The sequence below is a fragment of the Culex quinquefasciatus genome, chromosome 3, assembly GCF_015732765.1.
Source record: "Culex quinquefasciatus strain JHB chromosome 3, VPISU_Cqui_1.0_pri_paternal, whole genome shotgun sequence".
Lineage (NCBI taxonomy): Eukaryota > Metazoa > Arthropoda > Insecta > Diptera > Culicidae > Culex > Culex quinquefasciatus.
Genome location: NC_051863.1, coordinates 183,367,781 through 183,394,634, shown reverse-complemented (window position 1 = coordinate 183,394,634; position 26,854 = coordinate 183,367,781). Strand labels below are relative to the sequence as shown.

Here is a 26,854-nt window from a genome sequence, read left to right as displayed (position 1 = left end):
TTTTGTGGCACACACATCCACACGCAAGATGAGAGGTTAACTACTTAACGAAAGTCGCCATCAATATCTTTTCACTTGCGCTAACGTTTCCAAAGCGCTTAAGATGTAAAATTGCTTCCAACTACCGGCAACATGTTCTTTTGCACATTAGTTAGTCACTCAATTGAAAAATAATCCCGAAACTTGTAAATAATTAGCAAGCGCCATCAAACGCGCCAAGTCTTTTGACGTTTGAATTTTGACGACCCATTCCAATCGAAGGCTGAAGAAAACCAAGCGCCTGTTGGAGTGAGCTAGCGATGCCACGAAATTTTCACTAAGCAGACCCAAAAGAGCGCTGGAAGAAAAAAAAAACAAAGCTGAAAATAGGAAAATGGGCGTGGCCCAATGCACTCTACTGATTAGAATGCAATTGGAAATATTTTTTTTAAAATGCTTTTAAAAGGTACAGCATAACTTTTAATAAAAGTGAAAATAAACAGAAATGTTCACAAAAAGTTGCTCTACTCGTTGGTGTACTTGGTTTTAGTAAATTTCAAGAAACAATCCAGATTATCCAGCATTATTCAAACACGACCGCTTATTAGGCTTAAAATGGGCATATTTCCCCTAATTTGGAATTTTTCGTGTTAAAATATATACTTGTATAATCCGATACCTCAATTCTAAAAATGTTTTAAGATAATGCAAAATAAATTTGAACCCAATCCTCCCCTAATTCGACAGCTCAATTGTACCTCGTACTACTGGCTGTCTAGTACTATTTTGCTCACTCCCACCGCTAGTGTCCATCCGAACCAAACAAAACGAGAAACGAGAAGTGCAATTAAGGGGGGCCCCCCAAACCAGCCTTGAACTAAAACGCCACAGACTCAGACTCAGTCAGTTGGTTGTTAGATAGTTCGAGCCATCGAAAGTGCATCGGAGATTTCTATTATTTTTTCGATTAATTGATGGTGACCCAGGGACCGGCAGCAGTCCAATTTGTGCTCGGATTTCCTTGAATCGGTGGTTTAAAGTTGATCACTTAATTTGCGGTTAATTTCAGCTTCTGGCACAGCTTCTGGTGGTACTTTGGGAAGGACCATCGAGAAACCGCAAATTTAGTAGCACCTTCGAAACGCGTTGTTTTTCCAGCCATGGAAAATAACTCAAGCCTCGCTGCTGCTGCTGCTGTTTGAGCAGCACTTTTTACGAGTCCCTTGACCTGACAAGAGTCAGCAGCGAGCGCCCCGGCATAAACGAAAGTGCTTTTCCTCATTTTCAACGGGAACGGGTTGATGGCCGCACACAACCAGCACGCCGTGCTGAGCTTTTATTTGCTTATTTGCTCACCTGAGCAGCAGCAGAAGCTGAATGAAGTGTTTTGTTGGGGGGAAACTGTCGCCAGAGTAAAATTACACCTTGAATGGAAGCTGAACCGTGATGGTGAACTGCACAATGGACCAACAACGGAGTGAGCAGAAATAATTAATCACGACTTGGAGTAGTAGCCGGGGTGAAAGGACTCTCGAGTGACCATCTGAGCGAACTAATTAAACAAGGCTTCGAAGCCATTCTGCTGATGCGTTGTTTGTAGTGTTGAGTACTTGTAGAACAATAGTACATGTTTGCTTTATTCCTATTTCAAGAGCCAACTATTGTCCAATAAAAAGTGTATCAAGTATTTAGATCACGCAGTGTGTTCCCAAGACTTCAGCTAAATACCCATTTCAGAATTCCGTTTCACCTTGTGAACATGGTCGACCTCTTTGGTCTGCTACAATGTTGCAGAAGTTACCTTTACCGTCTGAGGGGTTCAACATTGTTCAACAACGCAATTCAATCCAGGTGTATGCATAACCCTTCCTTACCGTCCAAAGTATCAAGGTCTGTCTCATTAACTGAACGCCTAATTAAAAAGCCCCCCCTCACTCTCACACGTGCCCTCTTGTAGGTTCATTGTAGCTCCTCCGTGACCACGACCCGGACAGTTTACGACAGTTTATTGGCGGAATATGCCCTGAAAAGGTCTACCGCAAAAGGTCGCCAGCATCTTCTGCTTCCCAACATGACCCGCGGAAATCGCCCGAGAAAGGCCTTCTACGGAGAAAGGGGTTAATGGCCAACGCGTGGAGCCATACATGTATGAGTCATCATCGTCATCCTCCAACAGAAGAAGGTGGTCATAAAAGACGATGGACCAGTTTTGTGGAACCTCCCGGGGAAGATTCGTTAAAACAAGCACGCACGCGGGTGTTACCTTTTTGGCGTCCTCTTCGCTTGAAAAAAAAGAGTTCAAAAAACAGAAACCAATATCGAGATAACTTTATCTTTCGGGATGGAACGAAACAAGAACTGGAAAGTAGTTGATGGTCGGACTCACACACTTGAGAACTTTGGACACGGAGAACCACTTAGGAGTGAACTTTCTTTTATCGGGGTAGATGTTTGGACATGGTGCACTTGAAGGGAAGATTGGTAAGGAATACATTGTCCAGATGACGGTTTGATTGGGTTGTGTAAGAAGTTTGAACAGATTTGATACTTCTAAAGTGTATTAAAATTAATTTGAAATGATTCTCTTTTGAGTTCGTTTGTACACCCAAACGAAAAACGCCTTTCGATAAATGTCATAAACAATATAATAAGAATTAAAAAAAGTCAAACTACTACACGGGCAAAAAAGTGTTATCACCAATAAAACTTTTTAATATCTTTTAAGAGACTTAAATAGTCATAATTTAACAAAAAAAACGTTTGAAAAAACTAAAAAAATGTCCAATAAAATATCAAAAAAACAATTTTAGATGCAACATCAATTTTGCAACCGAAAACTAATTTAAACATTTTTGACAAAGTACACCGTTTTATGTTAAGGCCAATGCATTAAAAACGTGGCTCTTTTTCCTGGCAAAAAAAAACCACGCTCCAAGTTAAAATTGAAAATGAAATTTGAAGCACCACGTGGTTTATGTACGACCCTTACAGATATTCATAGGTGACATTTTGTTACAAGTTTCGGTAGGAAAAGCACCCCTACAAAAATTATTTCAAAAAGCTGGTAAAATGTCCTACCATTTTATTTTTTTGGTTGGTCTGCTTATTGCTGAGATAATGTCTCTTCAAGTTTAAATTCAGTGAAAAAATAGTTTTTCTCTAAAAAAAGTTTTTCTCATTGTCACTTAATTATCCCCTATTTTTTAACTCGCGATATCTCGGAAACTATTGGTTTGATTTTCATTTTTAAGATAAACTTTTTAAAATTTCCTGCTATTTTCTATTAAAAATAATTTCGAAATTTAAAAATTTTGCCCCTCATACACAAATTTCCGAAATAAGTGTTTTAAGCTATTTCAAAAGATTATTTAAAAATAAAAATAAAATTATAGAAAAGAGCAGCAAATTGCAAACAGTATCTGTTTTTAACATTGCAAATTGAACCAATAAACTCCGAGATTAAAAAATCTGAGCTAATTGGACGACACTGAGAGAAACTGATTTTTAAAAATTTACAAAATTGTATCTAAGCAATCAGCAGTCCGATCAGCACAGTAAAAAAAGTGATTTTTTTCTGCTTTTTTTCTCACAGTGTAGAAAATATTTTTTGAATGACTGCTTTTTGTTTACAAAGTTTTTGATAAGGCCGATGCAAATATTTTTTGAAATTTATATCCCTCGGCTCTGACCAAAGTCGAGGGGGAGGGGGGGGGGGCAAAAAAAACATTGAAATTACAAGTCTAGGTTTAACATTTGGATGAAAAAAGTTGCTTTCCAATTATTTGTTTTCAAAATATTGATGTATTGACGGAAATTTTTGTTTTGCGAAAAAAAACTATACATTTGTAAGTAAATAAAAATTTCAAATATTTTCAAAGGAGTTCAAACAAGCTAAATATGATTATAAACGCAGAAAAATGCATTTTAATTGGTTTTCGGTTTTTTAAACTTTATATTTCACTAAAATCTTGAAGTTTTTTTTGCCTACTAATTATTCAGGCTAACTTTGAAGGAGGGCGACATAAACTTTGAAAAGTATTTGCAACGGCCTAACTGCAAAAATAAATCTGAATATTTTTCAAAAAAAAATCGCCATCAAATGTCTATGACTTGAAAACGAGAACTGTTATAAAAAAAAAATAAACTCATTTTTAATTGCAAAATTTAATTTCCAATTAAATATGATTATTGATTATTTTTTTCCATAAATCTAAATTTTTTGTGAACCATTTTTTTCTGAAAAATCCTAATCATTACCTTTACTTTTCCAAAGACAACGAATCGATCAGAAGATCTTTTCTCAAGATATTCATAGGTCAAATTTGTATGACCAACCAGCAAAATTGTATGGAAAAACTAATGACACAAAATGGCTTCTTTTGACGTAGGGAAAACATGAACAAAATTGCATCAAAATAAAAATAATATCAAGAATTACTCAACACTGTTTCTCTCGAGGGTTGATATTAAAGAGACCTATCTAGATTCTTGGTTGAAAAAACTTTTTGACATTTTTTATTTGTTCAAATCCAGAGATTTTTTTTGAAAAGGTTCAATAAACAAAATTTTGTTTTCTTTTTTGCTTTTTGGGTGTTTTTTTTATACCCCTGACTCAAAGCGGTTTTAAAAACACTCAAAAATCAAAAAATCAAAATTTGGGGATAGGACCTTTTCAAAAAAATCTCCAGAAATGAGCTCACTACTCGGAGAAAAAATAGTTCTCAAAATCGTGAACAATTCATAAAACTGGGAAACCACGAAGAAAGTGTTCAAATTCGATGGAACGTCTTTGAAAACGTACCATAAAATTTGAACACTTTGTTCGTGGTTTCCAATTTTATGAACACTTGTTCACGATTTTTGGAACTGATTTTTGATTGCTTAAAATGATGATCATTTCTGTCTTACCACATTTTACTGAATTTTCACATCAAACTTTCTTTCGTACCTTTCTATTACAAAACGCTCTTCCACTCCTTGCAAATCTCCGACGTGAAACCCAAACCTGTCGATAAAAGTGAACCACCTTCACTTTGTTGTCGCACGTGAAACCTTACCCAGCAAAGAAGCAATTTTCTAATGAAATGTTACCTTCTTCTACCCCGGACTTCTCTCCCGGATCCACTCGTACAATGTTGGCAGCACCGAGCAGCAATAAAACCGATTCCAAACGAAAGTGAAACCCACTCCAAAAGACGACGACGTTCGAGACGTATGTACAGTCAACGCACTTGCGCCACCAAGAAGGAACCATCAACCAGTCAGGGGTGGTGCAACGTGATACTCTGTAAGGAACTGCCTCGATTTGCTTCCAAGCTCAAACCTACTCTAAATTTGTCCGTTTCTTTACGTACCCTTACACGGGGAGAATAATCAGCTCCCAAAATCGTTTTTGAAAAACAATTTGCAATTTGAACAATTTTTTCGTGGCTCCAAATTTTCATGAACGCTTGTTCACGATTTTTGAGTACTGATTTTTCTCCGTGCAGCTGCGCTGGTCGCCGCCCTGACTCCTCTATATCATTTGAATTCATTGCCATTGGTGGCACGTTCTGCTTCTCCGGCGGTGCCGACTCCAGGGAGTTGACCGCGGTAATCCGCTAGTTGATGACCGCCGTCGCGCGCCGGCCAGTCTGTCGACTCGCAAAATTAATGGTCAAGCAGACGAAGGAAAGTGAAATGCCGCGCGCGCGAAAGTGGAGGATTACCCCAAAAGTAACGAACGTAATGTCCCAGGTGGGGTGTGGGGACTTTCGAGGAGGGGACCGGTTCCTTGCGGGACACCGGACGCGTGTCAACGCGTTGGAACGTGTTTGATTTTAAGTTACGGTCGCGCAGGGAACGCGGACGTGGCTGGGTGGAAGAAAGTTTCTGGAATGGAGTAATATCTGTGTGGTGTTACGGAAGGTATAACTTATCTCATTTGGATTGCATAAATTTTGCAACAAATTTTAAAGAGACTTCAAGGGAACGATAGAGAATTAAATTTATGTCCAATTAGGAAACGGTTTCAACTAATACTGTGCAGATGTTATCCCTTGACAACTTTGTCAATTTGTCCCTGTCATTTAGGATTCAATAACTCATGAATAATTTGAGATAATGACCACGTAGACATTGTCATCACCAGGTGATGCGCGTTTCTAATCCCTTCCTGATGGACATTAAAACCTCCTCTAGACTAGTTCAAACTTGCCAGCATGGTGAACTCAAACCCTCTGGTGCTTGCTTCTATGTATGGGCGGGGCCAGACAGTGACCAACTAATACCAGGGACTTTAGAATTACAAGCGACTTTACCATAATTTCGCTGCCGGCCAGGGTTTCATGCCACTAAGATTATAATGGTAACTAGAGCATGAGCATGAGCATGAGCATGAGAGATCACCCATGGTTGCCCCTCCGTTGCTGAACAGAACCGTAATATCCTTTCAGCACTACTGATTATAGGCTTCGACGATCTAGTGGTGTTTCCCTTATCAACAGCATGTATGAATGCGCTGAAAAGATAAAACACCATGATTGCTAAAGCTAGATCAGTTGCGAATAGGTAACAGTCATTGGCCACCAACGGCGCCCGCCATGTCAGTTTGTAGACCTCGATTTTAAGGGACGGGAATGTTAGTTAGCGCAGGTTGCTACTAGGGCAGCTGATTTACTCTGTGCTTACACCCCACGAGCGCCAGGAACCTGAAAACTTGTTAGTAGGATATGGTGTTTGGTCAGGATTCATCATAGAAGATGATGATGCGACCCAAAATCATAGTGTTTGTTGAAAGATGTTATATATTATTCTCAAGGCAAACAATCGAATGCTGCGGATGAGACATTTCCCGTTTATCGGTTGTTAAATTTTAAATGAAATGGTCTAGTCTTAGACAGCCGGCTGTGGAAAGATAGAACCAAAATCATTTGTAATTAAAGAATGAAGGATTAAACAATGTAACTTTTAACTTGAGATAATTTTACGAGTTTTAAATGATTGATGTTTAGTGAGGTACTGATTAACGGTGCGAACGACGAGTTTCGATGTGTATCGAGCTGAAATGGTATGATAGGGTGTTGATAGGGTCAAATCAAACTGGCTAGCTGTCATCGGGACAGCCAAAGCCAGCCGCACCTTCACACGCACACACGCACGCGAGAAAAACGAAAAACACACCGACGGCGGACGCGAAAATTCTTACGACCCTACGGAAAGGAATCGCAAATCTGACTGGCTCAACTGTCATCGGGACAGCCAAAGCCAGCCGCACCTTCACACGCACACACGCACGCGAGAAAAACGAAAAACACACCGACGGCGGACGCGAAAATTCTTACGACCCTACGGAAAGGAATCGCAAATCTGACTGGCTCAACTGTCATCGGGACAGCCAAAGCCAGCCGCACCTTCACACGCACACACGCACGCCAAAAAAACGAAAAACACACCGACGGCGGACGCGAAAATTCTACGACCCTACGGAAAGGAATCGCAAATCTGACTGGCTCAACTGTCATCGGGACAGCCAAAGCCAGCCGCACCTTCACACGCACACACGCACGCCAAAAAAAACGAAAAACACACCGACGGCGGACGCGAAAATTCTTACGACCCTACGGAAAGGAATCGCAAATCTGACTCTAAGATTATAATGGTAACTAGATTGTTTAAAATTTGAAGTTTTACCAAAGCTTGAACCAGTCTAGCCCATAACAACCCTGCAAATCATTCCTCACCAAGTTACAGTAAGCTCCATTTGGTGGTGCATAAATGGTAATTCCAGTATGCTGTAGACGCATAAGGGCTAGCCAACATAAATCATAGCGGTAATCCTCGTCTAGAACAGATACTGAAATCCCTTTGATGCGTTTTTTTTCCAAATGGATCGCCAAGAAATACCTGCTGCAGGTTCGACTCCATGGAACCGGATTCTCGCTCCGAGCAGGCCACAGTCTACACTGAAATACATGTGTGGGACACTCCGAGGGAGGGCTTTGCCCATTATCACGACCATAATTATTAGGCTACTAAAGCTATAAACTATCGCACTGTCGGCGGCAACCTCTTCCCAGTTTAGTGCGGGGAAAAATACCGTTTGTTGAGGTTAGTTTGGTCTCTTTTTAGAAAAAAAAATACTCAATTTCAAGTTTTTAATTTAACAGAATTCTGTTTGACTGTCATTTGACAGTGACTTGACCGTCACTTGGCTGCGACTTGACTGTGACTTGACTGTGACTTGACTGTCATATGAATATGGACTTGACTGTCATATGACTGTGACTTGACTGTGTTTTAACTGTGACTTGATTGTGACTTGAATGTGATTGATTGTGACTTGACTGTGACTTGACTGTGACTTGACTGTGACTTGACTGTGTCTTGATTGTGACTTGACTGTGTTTTAACTGTAACTTGACTGTTACTTGACCCTTACACAGAAAAAATAAACCATGGTAAGATTACATCTTATAAGGGGTACATCTTTTATGTCAGAAAAAAGGTGTAATTTTACCTCTGGAAATGTGTAATTTTACCACTTTTCTGGTGTAATGTCACTTTTTCAGTCTAAATAGAGGTAAAATTACATCATAAAAGAGGTAATATTCAGCCTTCCAAAATTAAAGTTTCCAAATTTACATTATTTTTTTCTGTGTATTTAACCGCGGCTTGACTGTGACTTGACTGTGACTTGACTGTCATATGATAGTGGACTTGACTGTCATATGACTGTGACTTGACCTTGACTTGACTGTGACTTGACTGTGTTTTAACTGTAACTTGACTGTGATTTGACTGTGACTTGACTGTGATTTGACTGTGACTTGACTGTCATATGTCTGTGACTTGACCTTGACTTGACTTTGACTTGACTGTGTTTAAACTGTGACTTGACTGTGACTTGACTGTGTTTTAACTGTAACTTGACTGTGACTTGACCCTTATTTGACCGCGGCTTGACTGTGACTTGACTGTGACTTGACTGTCATATGATAGTGGACTTGACTGTCATATGACTGTGACTTGACCTTGACTTGACTGTGACTTGACTGTGTTTTAACTGTAACTTGACTGTGATTTGACTGTGACTTGACTGTGATTTGACTGTGACTTGACTGTCATATGTCTGTGACTTGACCTTGACTTGACTTTGACTTGACTGTGTTTAAACTGTGACTTGACTGTGACTTGACTGTGTTTTAACTGTAACTTGACTGTGACTTGACCCTTATTTGACCGCGGCTTGACTGTGACTTGACTGTGACTTGACTGTGACTTGACTGTGACTTGAATGTGTTTTAACTGTGACTTGACTGTGACTTGACTGTGTTTTAACTGTGACTTGACTGTGACTTGACCCTTATTTGACCGCGGCTTGACTGTGGCTTGACTGTCATATGAATGTGGACTTGACAAGTCACACTTCATATGTCATATGACTGTGACTTGACTAATAATCTGGATTCTTGAAAAACTGATCAAACTCACACCATTTAACGATCAACATTGTTACGCTTTCTGGGGAAGAGGTTCGTCGTCATTATCGCCGCCCTCTGTTGGAGAGTGTGTGGAAGACATGACACTTTAACGGTTGGGTTTTATGTGTGGGAACCGCACAACCGGGCTCTGTAAACCTGTAGTAACTTTGTGACAAAAGAAGCCGGAAAAGGGAGACGAGTCGAGCGCGCGCGTAAATAATTATGGTAATAACATAATTTATAGCAGAAAGAGCCGGTACGTGCGATACGTGGGTGGCAATGAAATATGGTACAAAATGGGAGAAAAGTTGTCGCTTTGACACTGTTTTGTGTTTTGTTTACCAAATGTAAGGTTTTGTGGACTTTGTGAGTTTGACGCATTTTTTTCGCAGACTTGAGCAAATTAAATTTTGAGGAGGAATTCCCGATTACCCTAATAAAGCTCATTTAAAAGTTAAATCCTAATTTCCAATTAGCTCCTCTCCTAGCTCGAAGGAATTCGAGCACAAATTTCAATTTATATCGAAAAGTTGCGCACTTAGTTATGCCAAACACACTCCATGTTTCCCTTTCTCCATTCGAAAAAAATAAAATTGAAAAAATAACTCGAATGAAGAACAACCCGCAAATAAAACGACATCCACCTAATTAAGCTTTCCACTTGCCCTTTCGGTTGTTGATTTCAACTTTTTTTTCGCTTTGCTCAAGTGTGACAAAATTATATGCTTTTTTCCGCTCTTCGCGACATGTTTGGTTTGGCCGGGCTCCGGCCAGACAGACGCCGAGTAAAAGTGACACATCATCCCCGATTTGGCGGATGTCGACGAAACTTTTCCTCTCGAAAACCGTGAATTTCCTGATTAAAATGGGCAGAAGAAGGTCAGCAGAACGTGCGGATTTAAGTTTACCGAGCGTGTTTTGAATTTCGATTGACGGTGGTCGAAATTAAAATTTGCTCCTTTTCAACCTTTTTTTTGTTGAGAAAATAAGCAATCAAATAGAAAACAGCACAAAAAAAGTTTTCCACTTCTAAGCGAAGTTGGACGTTGATTGCAATTTGCTCTAGCTGTCCTTGTCGAGAAAAAGCTCGAAAATTGATATTTGATTCAATTACAGCTCGTGAAGCGATAAAAATGTAACACGTCGCCCGAGTCATCGTCAAGCGGGAACCGTTCGCCGCCCACCCGAGTGTGAAATGGTACAGAATTCCTTTAATTAAAAATACAGACACGTGAAGTGCGCAGTATTGGAAGGCGGTTTTGGCGGAAAACTTGCTTTATTCGGTTATGTTTGAGAATAAATAGCCATTATTATTCTCAACTTACAATTTAAATAACTAATTTTGAAAAAAATCATTTTTGGGTAAATTCTAGATGATAAAAAATCATTTTTTGAGCTATGGTAAAAGTTGATCAAAATTATTTTGTCAGTGTGCTTTGCCTGTAAAATTAATAACCAAACTTGGTCACATCTGATTTTTTTTCGAAAAGATCGGAAAATTTTAAGTCAACTCTAACATTCGAAAACTGCTAAAAAACATTTAAATTTGATCAAATCAAACGTTTGAGTGATATACAAAAAATATTGTTGTTCGAAATACAGTTTTTTTTGAATATTTTAATAGCCTTTTTGTAATGGGTAATTCTCCGCCAACTCACACAGCAGTTGCCCCGACCCCTCTTCGATTTGCGTGAAACTTTGTCCTAAGGGGTAACTTTTGTCCCTGATAACGAATCCGAGGTCCGTTTTTTGATATCTCGTGACGGAGGGGCGGTACGACCCCTTCCATTTTTGATCATGCGGAAAAAGAGGTGTTTTTCAATAATTTGCAGCCTCAAACGGTGATGAGATAGAAATTTGGTGTCAAAGGAACTTTTATGTAAAATAAGACGCTCGATTTAATGGCGTACTCGGAATTCCGAAAAAAAACGTATTTTTCATCGAAAAAAACATTAAATAAGTTTTAAAAATTCTCCCATACTCCGTTACTCGACTGTAAAATTTTTTGGAACACTTTTTCAAAACTTTTTTTCGTAAAATCGCAATAACTCGTGATGTTTATAAGCAAACCCCTTATGTCTATACATCAACATTTTTGTAATTGTCTGCTCTTGAACATTGTTACACTCAAAAAAATAACCCTGCAAAGTTAGAAAAAACACGAAATTTTAAAATGAAAATTTTTGTTCTAAATGATAAAATGACCCTTCTGGGTCAATGTAGATTCGAAAAGTACATAAAATTGCCCATAAAATGACATGTTCCAAAAAATTTTACAGTCGAGTAACGGAAATTGGGAGAATTTTAAAACTTTTTTAGTGTTTTTTTCGATGAAAAATACGTTTTTTTGGAATTCTGAGTACGCCATCAAATCGAGCGTCTAATTTTACATAAAAGTCCCTTTGACACCAAATTTCTATCTCATCACCGTTTCAGGCTGTAAATTTTCCCGATTTCGTGTGAGTTGGTAGAGAATTACCCTAATGACAACGGCCAAATTTGTTTTTAAACTTGTATGAACTAATGTTGCAAAACTACTTCTATGGTCATGGAAAAAGTCCATACCTGGAGTTTTTTTTTTTTTTTGAAGGGACCAATAAACCAAGTTTTTAGTTTTTGCTTTTTGGGTGTTTTGTAAACCGCCTTAAGTCAGAAGTACTCAAACTGAAATTTTGGTTTATTGGACCTTTTCAAAAAAAAACTATTACAAATTTTATTCCCAATAAAAAAATACAAAAAATAATCGTTGTCCGAAATCTTTAAGAATTGTTCAATTAGTGTAACTGTACCTTTGAAAAAAAAATCTAACGTAAATAATAAAAAAAAATCCAGACGATTTTACTAAAAAATGTCTGCATATTGGCGAGAATGGCAAACTTATGTAAAGAGCTTTTCCATAAAAATATGTTCGAGACTAAAAAATCTAGTCTTACGCACAAACAGTTTACAAAAAAATTACCGAAAAATTGCTAAAACCATAGTTTCTTCAACATTTTATTTAAAACCGCTTCAAAAGGATAGGATATAGGACAATAGCCAATATGTAAAATTTTATTTAAAGTTATCTGGAAAATCGATTTCCGCGATAGATTTTTTTTCAATTTCAACTTGCAACTGTATTCTATTCGTAAATTAAAACAGTTTATTTAGATAATATTGCAACCCTAACAAATATTGTAGGTTCTTTGTGATAATTATACATATATATTTTTTTTAAACTGGATGTCATGCCATTTGTTAAAGTTTGCCATCAGAACTATTCTTTTTATTTAGATTAAACATTGTATATTGCCTGAAAAATCATAAATTCAAAAGCACTAGTAACACTGCCTTGAAATATCGCCTCTTAGATTTGTATGGAATTTATAAAAAAAATTAACACTTTAAAAAATAATACAAAAAAAAACTTGTTAAGTAAGTACTTATTAGGTATAGATTTTGGTTGTTTTAATACCTGGCAACCCTGTTTTGAGATAGGCGGCCCCTGTATTGAGATAATATCGCTTATTAGGAAGGATTGTTGTTTTTTTTCACTTCTACGTTATTCAAGACTATACAGTTTCTTTGTATTTCTGCAACATATTTTTGAGACTTGTGTTCCTTTAAAAATCTTTTCAATAATATGCACCTAAGATTTTTTGCCGAAATATTGGTCCAACATACCGTTGCATGAATTCTTACTCCAACTTCCCAATGATCGGTTCCAGAGTCTTCTTCCTCCCACGACTGGAACGGGAAAATTGAATTTTATCAAGCTGTTGTCTTCGATTACGCTCGTTTTTATGTTTTCTCCCAAAAGTCGTTTACTTTGCCTGGTCCTGTCTCCACCTCGTCCTCCTCCTCCGCCCCCACAGCGAAAGTAACACAGCTCGTTAAAACGATTCTTTTTATCTCTTTCCTCGAAATATCCTTCCAGCCAACGGCAGCAACTGGTGAAGAGCAAGAGCCAATCGGAGCTTGCCACCTTCATTCCGGCGTCGGCCATCATCTACCACAACACGGCGAAACCATTCGGCTTCCACAGCGGCGGCGTTGGCGTCGCGACGGCCCCTGGACGGACACCGGTCGGCGGCGGAGGACATGATCCTGTAACGGCGGCGGCGACCACTTTTCTCAAGCAAGCACCAACAGCCACGACCACGACGACGACGGAACAGCAGCAGCAGCAGCAGTTTCCGGTGCCCGGGTTCGGCGGATTGCGGCGGTGCCTCACGGAAGAGATGCGTCCCGACCAGGACTCGATGGTGAAGAGCGTCTCGATTGCCGAGCGGCTCGCGGCCCTCCAGAAGAGCGGCGAGGACGACTGGCGCAAGCGGATCGGCAAGAAGGACGTGACGGATGACGCCCGGCGGGAGAATCTGGTCAATGTGAGTAGAGATCTTATCGTGTTTACGGGTAAAAATTAAGAAACCAGCGTGGCATCGGGTCAGATATTGATCGCAACAATAACGGAAACTCGCTTAGTATTGATTAATGGCTCACGTGAAATATGACGCTCACGTGCAGCCCGGAAGGCACGTTCCGTTTCCGTCTGCTGCGTGTTCATTTCGTTGGAAGTTGGGCGGAGGAGTCCCCTGACGGTTTCTCCATCATGAAGGCAACAGAAACGAGCAACAAATTGGCTCCCCAAAACCAAAATAAAGCCGCAAAAGTTTGGGCAGGGTGGCTACCTAAATGAGAATATTTAGTTAAAATAATTTTAAAAGGATAAAGTCAAATGAAAGCTGAACAAAAGGGTCTTGTTACTTTTTTTAATTTCAATTTTAGCTTTTCTTTTGGAAACAAATGATATATATGTAATTTTATTTGAAATTTCTGAGTAAAAAATGCGTCTGCTCCAGTAATTTTTAATGGTAACTTTGCCTGAAAAAACAGTGTAAGATATTGAGATTTCAACATTAAAAATTAATATATTTAATACCGGTAATTGCAATGCTATTGTTCGGAAAAGTTAAAAAAATGCAAAACTGATTTTCAAAACCTGTACGCAAAAAATATCACAAAATTGCTTGCAGCGATTGTGGTTTCCATAGCTTAAATTTATTCTTTTGGCAACAAAAATTACCCAATATCTAAAATTAATTTTAAAAAATCCAGGTTTATTTTTGCCTATGGGAGAGTTGAGGGGGGAATGGATTTTTTTAAGGGAAATCTTATGAGATTTCGAAGAGACAAATAAGCCGTTTTGCATCATCCATAATATATATTAAAATATTATTAAAATGGATAAAAATTTATTATTAAAATGGATATAAAAATATTATTAAAATGGAATGCCAATGTTGAAAATCTGTACCCCCAAAATTATGTTTTCTGATAGAATTGGTGTTTTCAGCAAAACTGTTGGAACAATCTAAAAAAAAAAATTTTATACCACTTTTGAACTCTTCGAATGATTAAAAATGTAAAGCTCTTGAACAAATCATCAAAAAAATCCCAACCGGTGTTTTTTTTTTAAATGTTTTTTTTTATTTTGTCGTACTTTTTCATGTAAAATCGAATTTGCAATTGAAAAGTAATGCTTTTCGACACTGTTTGGGGTTTTGAGTTGCCCAAACATATTTTTTTTTTTTGAAATTGAGCAGTTCTCTAGGATTTCGGTCATTCGATTTTTTTTGTATTTTTTAATCAGACTGAAACTTTTTTGGTGCCTTCGGTATGCCCAAAGAAGCCATTTTGCATCATTAGTTTGTCCATATAATTTTCCATACAAATTTGGCAGCTGTCCATACAAAAATGATGCATGAAAATTCAAAAATCAGTATCTTTTGAAGGAATTTTTTGATCGATTTGGTGTCTTCGGCAAAGTTGTAGGTATGGATATGGACTACACTGGAAAAATGATACACGGTAAAACAAATTTGGTGATTTGTTTATTTAACTTTATCACTAAAACTTGATTTGCAAAAAACACTATTTTTAATTTTTTTATTTTTGATATGTTTTAGAGGACATAAAATGCCAACTTTTCAGAAATTTCCAGGTTGTGCAAAAATCATTGACCAAGTTATGAATTTTTTAATCAATACTGATTTTTTCAAAAAATCGAAATTTTGGTCGTAACAATTTTTCAACTTCATTTTTCGATGTAAAATCAAATTTGCAATCAAAAAGTACTTTAGTGAAATTTTGATAAAGTGCATCGTTTTCAAGTTACAGCCATTTTTATGTAACTTTTTTCAAAATAGTCGCAGTTTTTCATTTTTTAAAATTAGTGCACATGTTTGCCCACTTATGAAAAAAATATTTTTGAAGAGCTGAGAAAATTCTCTATATTTTGCTTCTTCGGACTTTGTTGATACGACCTTTAGTTGCTGAGATATTGCAATGCAAAGGTTTAAAAACAGAAAAATTGATGTTTTCTAAGTCTCACCCAAACAGCCCACCATTTTTTAATGTCGATATCTCAGCAACTAATGGTCCGATTTTCAATGTTAATATATGAAACATTTGTGAAATTTTCCGATCTTTTCGAAAAAAATATTTTCAAAATTTTCAAATCAAGACTAACATTTCAAAAAGTCCAAACATTCAATATTACGCCCTTTTAAAATGTTAGTCTCGATTTGAAAATTTTGAAAATATTTTTATCGAAAAGATCGGAAAATTTCAAGAATGTTTCATATATTAACATTCAAAATCGGACCATTAGTTGCTGAGATATCAACATTTAAAAAATGGTGGGCTGTTTGGGTGAGACTTAGAAAACATCAATTTTCCTGTTTTTAAACCTTTGCATTGCAATATCTCAGCAACTAAAGGTCGTATCAACAAAGTCCGAAGAAGCAAAATATAGAGAATTTTCTCAGCTTTTCAAACATATTTTTTTCAAAAGTGGGCAAAGATGTGCACTAATTAAAAAAATGAAAACTGCGACTATTTTGAAAAAGTTACATAAAAATGGCTATAACTTGAAAACGGTGCACTTTATCAAAATTTCACTAAAGTACTTTTTGATTGCAAATTTGATTTTACATCGAAAAATGAAGTTGAAAATTTTTTGCGACCAAAATTTCGATTTTTTGAAAAAATCAGTATTGATTAAAAAATTCATAACTTGTTCAATGATTTTTTGCACAACCTGAAAATTTCTGAAAAGTTGGCATTTTATGTCCTCTAAAACATATCAAAAAATAAAAAAAAATAAAAATAGTGTTTTTTTGCAAATCAAGTTTTAGTGATGAAAAGTTAAATAAAAAAATCACCAAATTTTTTTTACCGTGTATCATTTTTTTCCAGTGTAGTCCGTATCCATACCTACAACTTTGCCGAAGACACCAAATCGATCAAAAAATTCCTTCAAAAGATACAGATTTTTGAATTTTCAAACATCATTTTTGTATGGACAGCTGCCAAATTTGTATGGAAAATTATGAGCATGAGCATGAGCATGAGCATGAGAGATCATCCATGGTTGCCCCTCCGTTGCTGAACAGAACCGTAATACCCTTTCAGCACTACTGATCATAGGCTTCGACGATCTAGTGGTGTTTCCCTTATCAACAGCATGTATGAATGCGCTGAAAAGATAAAACACCATGATTGCTAAAGCAAGATCAGTTGCGAATAGGTAACAGTCATTGGCCACCAACGGCGCCCGCCATGTCAGTTTGTAGATCTCGATTTTAAGGGACGGGAATGTTAGTTAGCGCAGGTTGCTACTAGGGCAGCTGATTTACTCTGTGCTTACACCCCACAAGCGCCAGAAACCTGAAAATTGGTTAGTAGGATAGGGTGTTTGGTCAGGATTCATCATAGAAGATGATGATGCGACCCAAATTCATAGTGTTTGTTGAAAGGTATTATGTTTTATTCTCAAGGCAAGCAATCGGATGCTGCGGATGAGACATTTCCCGTTTAACTGTTGTTAAATTTTTAATGAAATGGTTTAATCTTAGACAGCCGGCTGTGGAAAGATAAAACCAAATAATATTTGTTTATAGTATGAGGTGTTAAACGCAATGCTGCAATGATAGCGTAGTCTGATTTTTAATTATATAATCATTTAGTTCATGAATTTGTTACGGAATAGACGCGACGAACTCAATCATCAAGTGCCTTCCTATCTTCTTTCTATTAGCTAGATAAGGTATTGATTTTCGTTGCCTCTCGAGCTACGATGCTATGGAGAGGGCTTAACACACAAACAACCGACGTCGAGCCCTCCGAGCTACGGAGCTATGGGAAGGTCTTTTCAACACAAAAAAGACTAGCGCACCACACGACGTTCTTGATGAATCAAAATAATTTTGCTACGCGATAAACCTAACGAACTCGGATCGTTTTTATCGAAAACTATATCACAATTCACGACAAAAATGCGAAACAAAAGGCACACACAAAAAAAATCACTTTTCACTCCGAATATTTTTTACGACCACGCGCTCCCTTTGCCAATTATGCACTCCATTTTTGTATGGACAGCTGCCAAATTTGTATGGAAAATTATATGGACAAACTAATGATGCAAAATGGCTTCTTTGGGCATACCGAAGGCACCAAAAAAGTTTCAGTCGGATTAAAAAATACAAAAATTAAAATTAAAGAAAAACGACCGATTTCGTAGAGAATTGCTCAATTCCGTTTTGAAACTAATTATTTTTGTTGTCATTCTCGCTTGACAAAAAGGCCTACTTTTCTAGTAAGTAAGTAAAAGGATTTAAAATTTCAGCACTGAAATGGGTCGAAAAGTTTTACTTTTCAATATTATTTTGTATAGGGGAAGGTGGGGCAAGACGACCATATGGGGCAAGAGGAACAATCGCTTGTACGGCCGTAATTTTAACAATTTTGAGGAATTGTTGTTAGCAATGCAATTAGTTAATTCTACTACCACATAACCGCCAAAACGACGTAAACGCCACGGGGCATAAGATTTAATGAAGTTTTTTTCAATACCTTTGTTTTCTTATAATATTTGGAAAGTTTTTCCTAGATCAGTAGTGTCTCTACCAATGACAGGCACCTATTATTAAGCATGATTTAACTTTTGGATATTTTTATTGCGAGCTTTTAAAAAATCTTGTTCAGGTGGGGCAAGTGTACCATATGGATTTTTAGTATGAAAAAAACGAATTGCTGCAACAACATATTTTATTGGGAAATAAATACAAAAAAGTTCTTAAAAACTGATGAACAATTGTTTAAAAAAAATATATGTACAAAATAAAGTGATACTATGAAAATTTACTATTTATCATCTAAGTAATTTTTTTTGTAAAAACCATCAAATTTTTAGTAAAATATTCTTATTTAATCTAAAAATGAAACAAACGTTTCAAATACATTCTAATCTGATGTATCTAAGTGAAAACAGTTCAATTGTTAGCAAATTAACATGTTGTTTCATGCATTGTTCCTCTTGCCCCAAAGGGTTGTTCGTCTAGTTGAGTAGAACGTACGGAAAATTAAAAAAAATTAAATCCATTTTTTACATTAAAATACCGGATTTTTTTTAAACTTAATCTATCAAAGTCTTAGTCAAGACCTGGAGAAAGATGTTATGAAAAAAATAAGTCAGATTTTTAACGTTTTTAGTGGGTTATAACGAGCATTTCCTTAGTTTGTTACACTTGCCCCACTTTCCCCTAACAATATTGTATTGTTATCGATGAATTGATTAAATAATTGAATTAAAATTTTATTCAAAAGGCGTTTTTTGGAATCTTAAAAAAAAATTAAGCAACTCATTGCAAATCTTGACTTTTTCAGCACTCGTCTTATTTATCCAAATGAAAAAATCTTGTTTTCGCAACTTGTTCCATAAGCTACTATTTCGAAAAGATTATAAATTTTTTTAATGTTTCATTTTTTAACATTGGAAATTGGAGCATTAATTGCTGTTTGGATGAGACTTAAGCAACATAAATTTTCTTGTTTCTTTCGCTGTATTTCAGCAACCAGAGGTCCAATCTTAAGATCAATCGTCATAAAAATTCTCAAAATTATTTTGAATTTCCAAATCGAACTTGATTTACTGGCAGCACTGCCATGATGAACAAAAAAGCGCTCCCGGGCCATGCACTCTCCCCTTAATGTCCCTTTGGAAATTTTAAATGAAATTTTCACAATTCTTCGACATTTTGGACAGGACACTATATAAAAAAATCGAAAAACCAAAATTTGTTTGTTGAAATTAAACTTTATGTGGCTATATCTTGAACACGGTGCACTTTATCAAACACAATCTGTAAAGCACTTTTCAGATTTTCGATTACAAATTTATTAAAAAAAACTAAAGCCAGAAAGTTTTTTTTTTTGACAAAAAATTCTAACTTTACCCAAAAAAAGTTGTTTTTTTTCAATAAATCATAAATCGATAACAAAAATTTTCTCCATAATTCTCTATGGCTCAAAAGTTGCATTTTTTGTCACCCAAAACATATTTAAAAAAATCAATAATTAAAACATACGGATTTCGTGAAATTGATTATTCGTAAAAGAAAGTTAATTCAAAAGTCGACAAAAAAAATACATAACTACAACTTTGCCGAAAACACCAAATCGATCAGAAAATTTCTTCAAATGTTACAGATTTTCGAATATTTACGTACCATTGTTGTATGAATAGCTGCCAAAATTGTATGGAGCCTTGTATGGGAGAAGCAATGACACAAAATAGATTATTTGGTTATATGGAAGGACCCCACTAAGTCTGAAACAAATCCAACAATATAAATGAAATCCATTTCCAATTTTGGTGAAGAACTGCTCACATTTAACCACCTTCTTACAAACCTCCAACACCTTCCCTTGGGAAACCACGCACAGTCCTGGATAGATCGACCATAAATCATGCGTGTCGCAAACTAGAGTTCCCACAACAGCACAACTCCTCCAGCACTCCTGCACAGAGATGATGAATGTTGCAGAACTTTAGCAGCCTCCAACTTTTTTCCATCACTTGAAGGGTACAGGTCGACTACGCTTCAAAAAGTCCCGACTTCTCAAGAAGAGGCTGTTTGAAAAAGTGGAACAAACTTCGTTAAACGCCTCCGTAACTTCTGTTCTGTGTCCAGAACTCTCAGCAATCTGGAAAGTCGAAGAAATTTCTACAACAAAAAAAAATGATTCGCTCCACCTTTCAAACGTGGGAGTGCACAACTTGCGGGATGCTGGCTGACACCTGACGTGCTCGTTTTTCTCTGTCCAGCGCCATCTTTCGAAACGGTTGCAAGTCAACAAGTGTTGAGATGGGGGCACGTGATTCGATTGCCACTTGTATTGCGAGCTCTCGCCCCCAGTTTAGCTCTCCGATGTGTGGGCGTCAACGTGATTCTGTCAATTACTTGCTGAAACGTTGCTAGCATTTCGTACAGACGGGAAGGAGTTTGACGTAACACCGCCACCACCACAGCCGGCCTGTGTGTTTAATTGAACGTACTAAGCATCCTCCTCGTCGTCGGAAACTTTGCTGAGCTTGACATAGACGAGGCAATAATAATACATCTTCCGGCACAGACCCAAGTCGAGAAGCTGAAGTTATGGGGCCCGAGTTTTCCGACGACCACGACAACTACGACATGGTTGATTGATGATGGGTTGAGCTCCACCACCGGGCTTCTTCCAGCGAGACGTGTTTGATGTTGTTACAGACTTTTATGGAAGTTTGAGGAGCAGCACAACGGGCACACACAAACAGACGTGGTGATGCTGCTGGCTGGGGAGGACGGCATGTTGCCTCCCCATAAACAACTAGTGTGCGGTGTCGTGTGCGGTGGTGGTTGCCTATGCTGGGGCGTTTTCCGATTTCGTTTGCATGGAAAGGCTGGTTTGCGGTTCTGGTGGGCAGTTGTCGTTGTGAAACGGTTTTGGGTCGAAGGGGAGTTGTCAACAATTAAATCTCGCTAACTTTTTCAAAAGGTCCTATGTACATAGGAAACCCATTGCACATTGGTTGTTTTGAAAAAGTAATCTAGAAATTACATATTATGTACTACATTTTAAAATATCAAATGATATGACGCTCCTTCCGAATTGCTTAAAATTACATTATGTGCATTTCTTTTATTTTGTAGAAGAATTTTACTGATTTTTCAAAAAAATTACTACCCAATAGACCAACTGTAAACTATCGTTTTTGGTGAAATTAACAAAAATCTGGTAATTAAATTATTATTTAACCTTTTTTATAAGATTTGTTCATTTTGACAAAAGAGCAGATCTCCAATATCGCACAAAAAAAGTCTGGTTTTTGCTTTTTTAATATTTTTTTTTATTTGGATGAAAATTTGTCCTTTGATTCTTTAGGTGCAAATGATATGATAAGGACTATTAGGAAAGAAAAGTACACGTATAAAATATTATCGTTGTTTAGTTGACATTTTATCACATAAACTTGATTTTGACAAACATTACTTTTGAGTAGGCTTAGTGATTTTTCACGCTAAAAAATGCAAATTTCACGGGGACCTTAATTTTAAAACACCAAATTTCACGGAAATTTCGCGGAACGTGAAAAATGTTAAAATAACTGTCAAAATCTTATGTTAAACATAACGAAACTACTTTTTTGCTTAGTTATACATTGTTTTCACTAAAAAAAACTGTTGTTGGCACTAAAAAAAACTTTTAGTAATTTAAAAAAATCCACTTGGTTTATGGATGGGCTCTATATCTACTTTGAAACTAAAATAAAGGGCATGCAAATTATCATTTATTGAGCTGCTTTTTTAATGTTCGACTTATATAGCTAAACAGTTTTCGCTGATTTGCTACTACTTTATCTTTTACATTTTATTGAAATTCATATCAAAGCCAAATTTAACAAAACAACTTTAACTTTTTGTATGGCATATTTTTAAAGTTTTCATCGCACTTTTCAAAAACTAAATTTAAAATCGATAGGCAAAAGTAATTTAATCTGTAACAAAATCTTCAAAATTTTATTCAAAATCCGAACAGAAAACAAACATTTTTTTAAAATTTCCACGGGAGCCATCCACCCAAATATTTAAATATCGTGAAAATTAAACAGGTGAAATTTTCTTAAAGGTGACTTTAAAGGTAAAAAAAACTGAATAGAAAAAAAAACTAACTAATAAATATTAATTTAATGTAGAATAAGCAAGCATGAATCTTTTAGCATCTTTTAAAATTAATGAAAATATTGCTAAATTAATTTAGTTTCCTTAGTAAAATTTATGAAATATTTTTTAGAGTATCAAAGAAAAAGCAATCTATTTTTTCAATATGTTTCTTTCCTATTTTTTTGCTCCTCCGTTTACTCATTGACCGGAGGAAAAGGGAAACACGACTTCTTTCACTGAATGTTACTTTTAAAAAATGTTTGCTTTTAATTGATTTCTAAAATAAAATCAATAAAATTTAAAGAAAAAAACTGTGCAATCTTTAAAAAAAACTATCACGATTCACTTGTTTATTCGAATTTAACATGTTTCGGTTGAAAAGGACAGAGTTTGTAAAAAAAATGCGTGATGTTTTTTTTCTTTGACTGATATTTGTTAACATTGTTTAAGTTTTCGCAGCATTCACTTCTTAGTAAATGTTGTATCAATTTCATGTTAATGTTGGTTTTGCTAACATTTTTTTAAATGGTTCATATCACATTTTTCAATTGAAAACTAATAAAATTTAAGTCTTTTATGAATGAAATTTTGATTATATTATTATTTTAAAGAATTGGTTTGAGAAAAATTGATAAATTTCACGGGATTTCGCGGAAATCTTCAAATTTCACGAATTTCACGCTGTCCGCGAAATCGTGAAAATTAACTAACCCTACTTTTGAGCTATAAGGCTGGTACGGCTCCGGTCAGGGTCGAGAGGTCGAGGGAAGACAAAATGAAACAAATTTCAAGCCCAACTTTCAAAATTTTTGAGAAAAAAAATATCACAAAATGCATTAACATTATTACAGACATGCTACTACCAAAAGTTAGCAAAATTTCAATAAATTTATGAAAAAAATATTTTCTCTTAAATTTTATGTCTTTTACGATCTGTGGACCCATAATTCAAAATTTGCAAAAAAGTCTAAAGGACTTTATTTGATTAATAATACAAAAATAAACGTTATACAACGTATTTCAAAAAGTTAACAATAAATTGTAAATGTTTTTTCGATGAAAATGTCAATTTTCAGGAATAATTTTTATTTTACCCCCTAATTTTTTGAGCATTTTTAAAGGGGTTGAGACAAAAACTTGAAGTTAACTTTGCAATAGCCTTTAGGTTTAGATTTTTGGAAAGTATCGAAAATTTACGAAAAAAGTATCAACAAATCTTTCATGCTGTAAATTTGAATTCGGAATCAAAAAGTAATGTTGTGATTTTTTGATATAAAAAATTTCGATGGGTTTGTTCGAACGCGAATCAGTTCAATACGGAGCGTCGGATCGAGGTGATCTTTGTTGCGTTGGGTTTGTATAAGGCCAAGGAAGGTTTTTACGCTAATAAGTACGCTAATAATGGCCTATCTACAATCACTTAGCTTAGAATAGTTAAGTAAAGTAAAACTTAGAAAATGTACACAACTTACGGCCGTCATCCACAATCAACTTAGAAAATTTGCTGGGCTGATATACGTTGCTATGCAGTTGTTTGTTTACCTTTGATATGGAAACGTCAACTTACCGTAGATTTTGAAATTTTCCAAACCATACGTCAAGTTTCTAATTTTATTCCTTTTCATTGTAGAAGATCAGATTCATTTCCATTGATTCAAACTCCTAAGCTAAGTGAAATTTTCTAAGTTAAGTGATTGTAGATAGGCCATAAGGCCAAGGAAGGTTTTTACGCTAATAAGTTGACACTTTGGCCACTCTGTATGTATGGAAAAAGTTTCGTAAATCAAATTTCAATCACAGGAGGCTGAACAAGCAAAAAAGCTAAACACGTCAACAAACGAGAAAAAAGCAGAACGAAGACCCGACAAGTCAGGCTTGTTATGAATAAATATGTAAACATTTTTAGAAATAAATTTTCTGAAATATCATTTTTTAGGTAGTGTACATCCTCATCTATCTCTGAAAAAAAATTAAACTCTGTGATAATTCTTTACTATTATCATTCTTTGGACATTGTTGATGCGACCTTTGCCATATCTCAGGCTTTGCAGAACATTCAAATTACGAAAAAATATTTTTTGCAATTCCGTCGTGAAAATACTTACTTTTCCTGTCATTATTGAACGGCGAAATAGCCTACTTTTCTGTACCAAAAATAACAGAATCGAATAGCAACACTTTTCAAAATAAATGCTGAAAAGTTCTACTTATCAGCACTAATATGGGTGCTGAAAAGTTGAACTTAATACTTTTAGTAATACTTTTCAACATTTTTTGGATTCAAACAATTTATTGACAAAATACATTAAGACGTATAGACCTGTGCTGAAAAAATCCTCTCTTTTTGCAACTTTTTGCATAAACTACTATTTTTCTATGTGCTATTAATTCGGCCATCGATTTTCAATCGATAATAGCTTTGAAACTATTGATTCAATTTGCAATGTTCAAAATTGAAAATCGTGTAAAGTTTTCTCAACCATTAGAAAAAAATAATATTTTTTAAGAGCTTCAATCGAATTATTTTGCACCTTTTTGTGCAAGTATTTTATTTTCAAAAATTTTAGATAATTGCATTCCTAGAAAAATCAATTCTGCACAAAAAAAAGTTGGTTCTAAATCAATTCTGCAGACATTTTTTTTAGAGGAATTGTTTATACTTTTCGTTATGATTGATGATTGGAAACAAAAACAAATCCACCAAAGCATGCTCCTCAACAGCAGATCCTCAACACAATTACAGCCATTCACCGAGGGTAAAAGAATCCCAAAATGCTCCGCTTTTTGAGAGGACAAAGGAAATTCTCCACGAAAAGAAAGTCTCCCTCATCAAGTAAGTTTTGTCTCCCTCACTGCGGAAAACTATGAAACCACCTGGAAAATCAATATCTCTGAAAGGCCTAATAGACCAACCAGAAATATATTTTCGTCTAGGGATTTGAAAGTGTGTACAAAAACTATCGTTGAAAATTGGTAAAAATGATTTGTCAAAAACTATCGTTAAAATTTGGTGAAAATGATTCGTAACTGTTATTGTTTTTCTAACACATTTTTTTAAACAATTAGTATAAAATTACTTCACTCTCCTACACACACTTGACTGTGTTATCTTCCGTTTCTCCCCTTCAAAGTGCTCCACGGCCAAACGGGTTATTCATATCTAAGTACCACTTTGACGAATGGGTGATTCATCCAACACAACACATTATCATCGCCATCGGCACCCCACCGTAAACATTATCATCACCATCATCATCGAGATTTTATGTCTCAGCATATTTTGTTTGTGTGTTCAAACAACAGCCACGCTGCATAATAAAGTTAAGTGTGATAGCTCAGCTTTCGGCGCTTCTTTCTTTTTCCACCCTCAATAAAAAGTCGGGCAACAAAATGCGAGCGATTTGTATGGTATATGGCGTTCAAGTCTATTGAGAGTGCCTGGCAGGCAGCAAAACAATGTTTACACTTGTTATTTTGGAACTTGTCTCGGCCCGTGCCGGCTTGAAGGAATCCAGTAATCGGTCAACAGCCATGAATCAGAGCGGCGGCTCAACCAGCCAGTTTGAGAGTGTGTTTACATGATTGAGTTGGCTGTGAATGGAAAGTTTAGGTTAAGTGAATGGATGGAAAAGCGGAAAAAGCTTGTGATGGCTAATTAAGTCAAGATCTGAATGCTCTGAATAGTTTGATCTGTTTCACATAAACTGTCTGACGTGTTGTAGATCTCAATCTTGCATAAGTCTCATTTTTATATTATTCATTTTGTACCTTTCTTTCAGTTATCCATAAAGGTCAAATCATGTGCCAACTTCAGCAAACACACTCTTTCGTCAGCAAATAAACCACTTTGAAAAGTTTGTTTACTCGTTTGATTTGACTGGCTGGCTGGCTGCTGATCTTGTCATCATCATCTAAACTTGTTGTGACTTATTTTTTTCCGCGAATCGCCCCCCGGGGTCATGTTATGTCTGCTCACCATTACATATCTGACCGGTGTGGCTCTTTTTAGCAGCTAGTTTTACCTTTGGCCACTCCTTCTGAGTCACACCATCATGCATGGGAATCGCGGGTTTTTTTCTGACCGTTAAGTGGCCCTCAGGCTTCTTCATTTTTTTGTTGTCGTTTTTCTTCGCCAGAATTTGCCTCACCGGATTTGAGAGTGTTGTTATCTTTCGGTTGACTTGACTGGAGCCGGGGGCAGAGTTGAGGACGAGGACAGGCAAGCAAAAAAAAGTGCTAAAGTAAACAGGTTTGGCCGGTTTTATTCCCGGGAATTGCGTATCAAAATGAACTTATCGGTCGATGTGGTATTCAACTGGAAATGCAGTTGCTTTCGGGTATGGGAATCGCAGGATGAACGAAAATTGAACGATGAAATGTTTAAAT

The 26,854-nt window shown here is 36.3% G+C and overlaps 1 protein-coding gene across 8 annotated transcripts in view; it reads left to right on the top strand.

The window, feature by feature from the left end:
• LOC6035310 (supervillin) overlaps nt 1-26,854 on the top strand; it is a 388,528-nt gene that overhangs the window by 339,051 nt on the left and 22,623 nt on the right. For all 8 annotated transcript variants that reach the window (XM_038264419.1, XM_038264421.1, XM_038264422.1 and 5 more), the window contains one exon: nt 13,357-13,807. In XM_038264419.1, the coding sequence (XP_038120347.1) occupies nt 13,357-13,807 (451 nt within the window). The remainder of the gene's footprint in view (nt 1-13,356; nt 13,808-26,854) is intronic.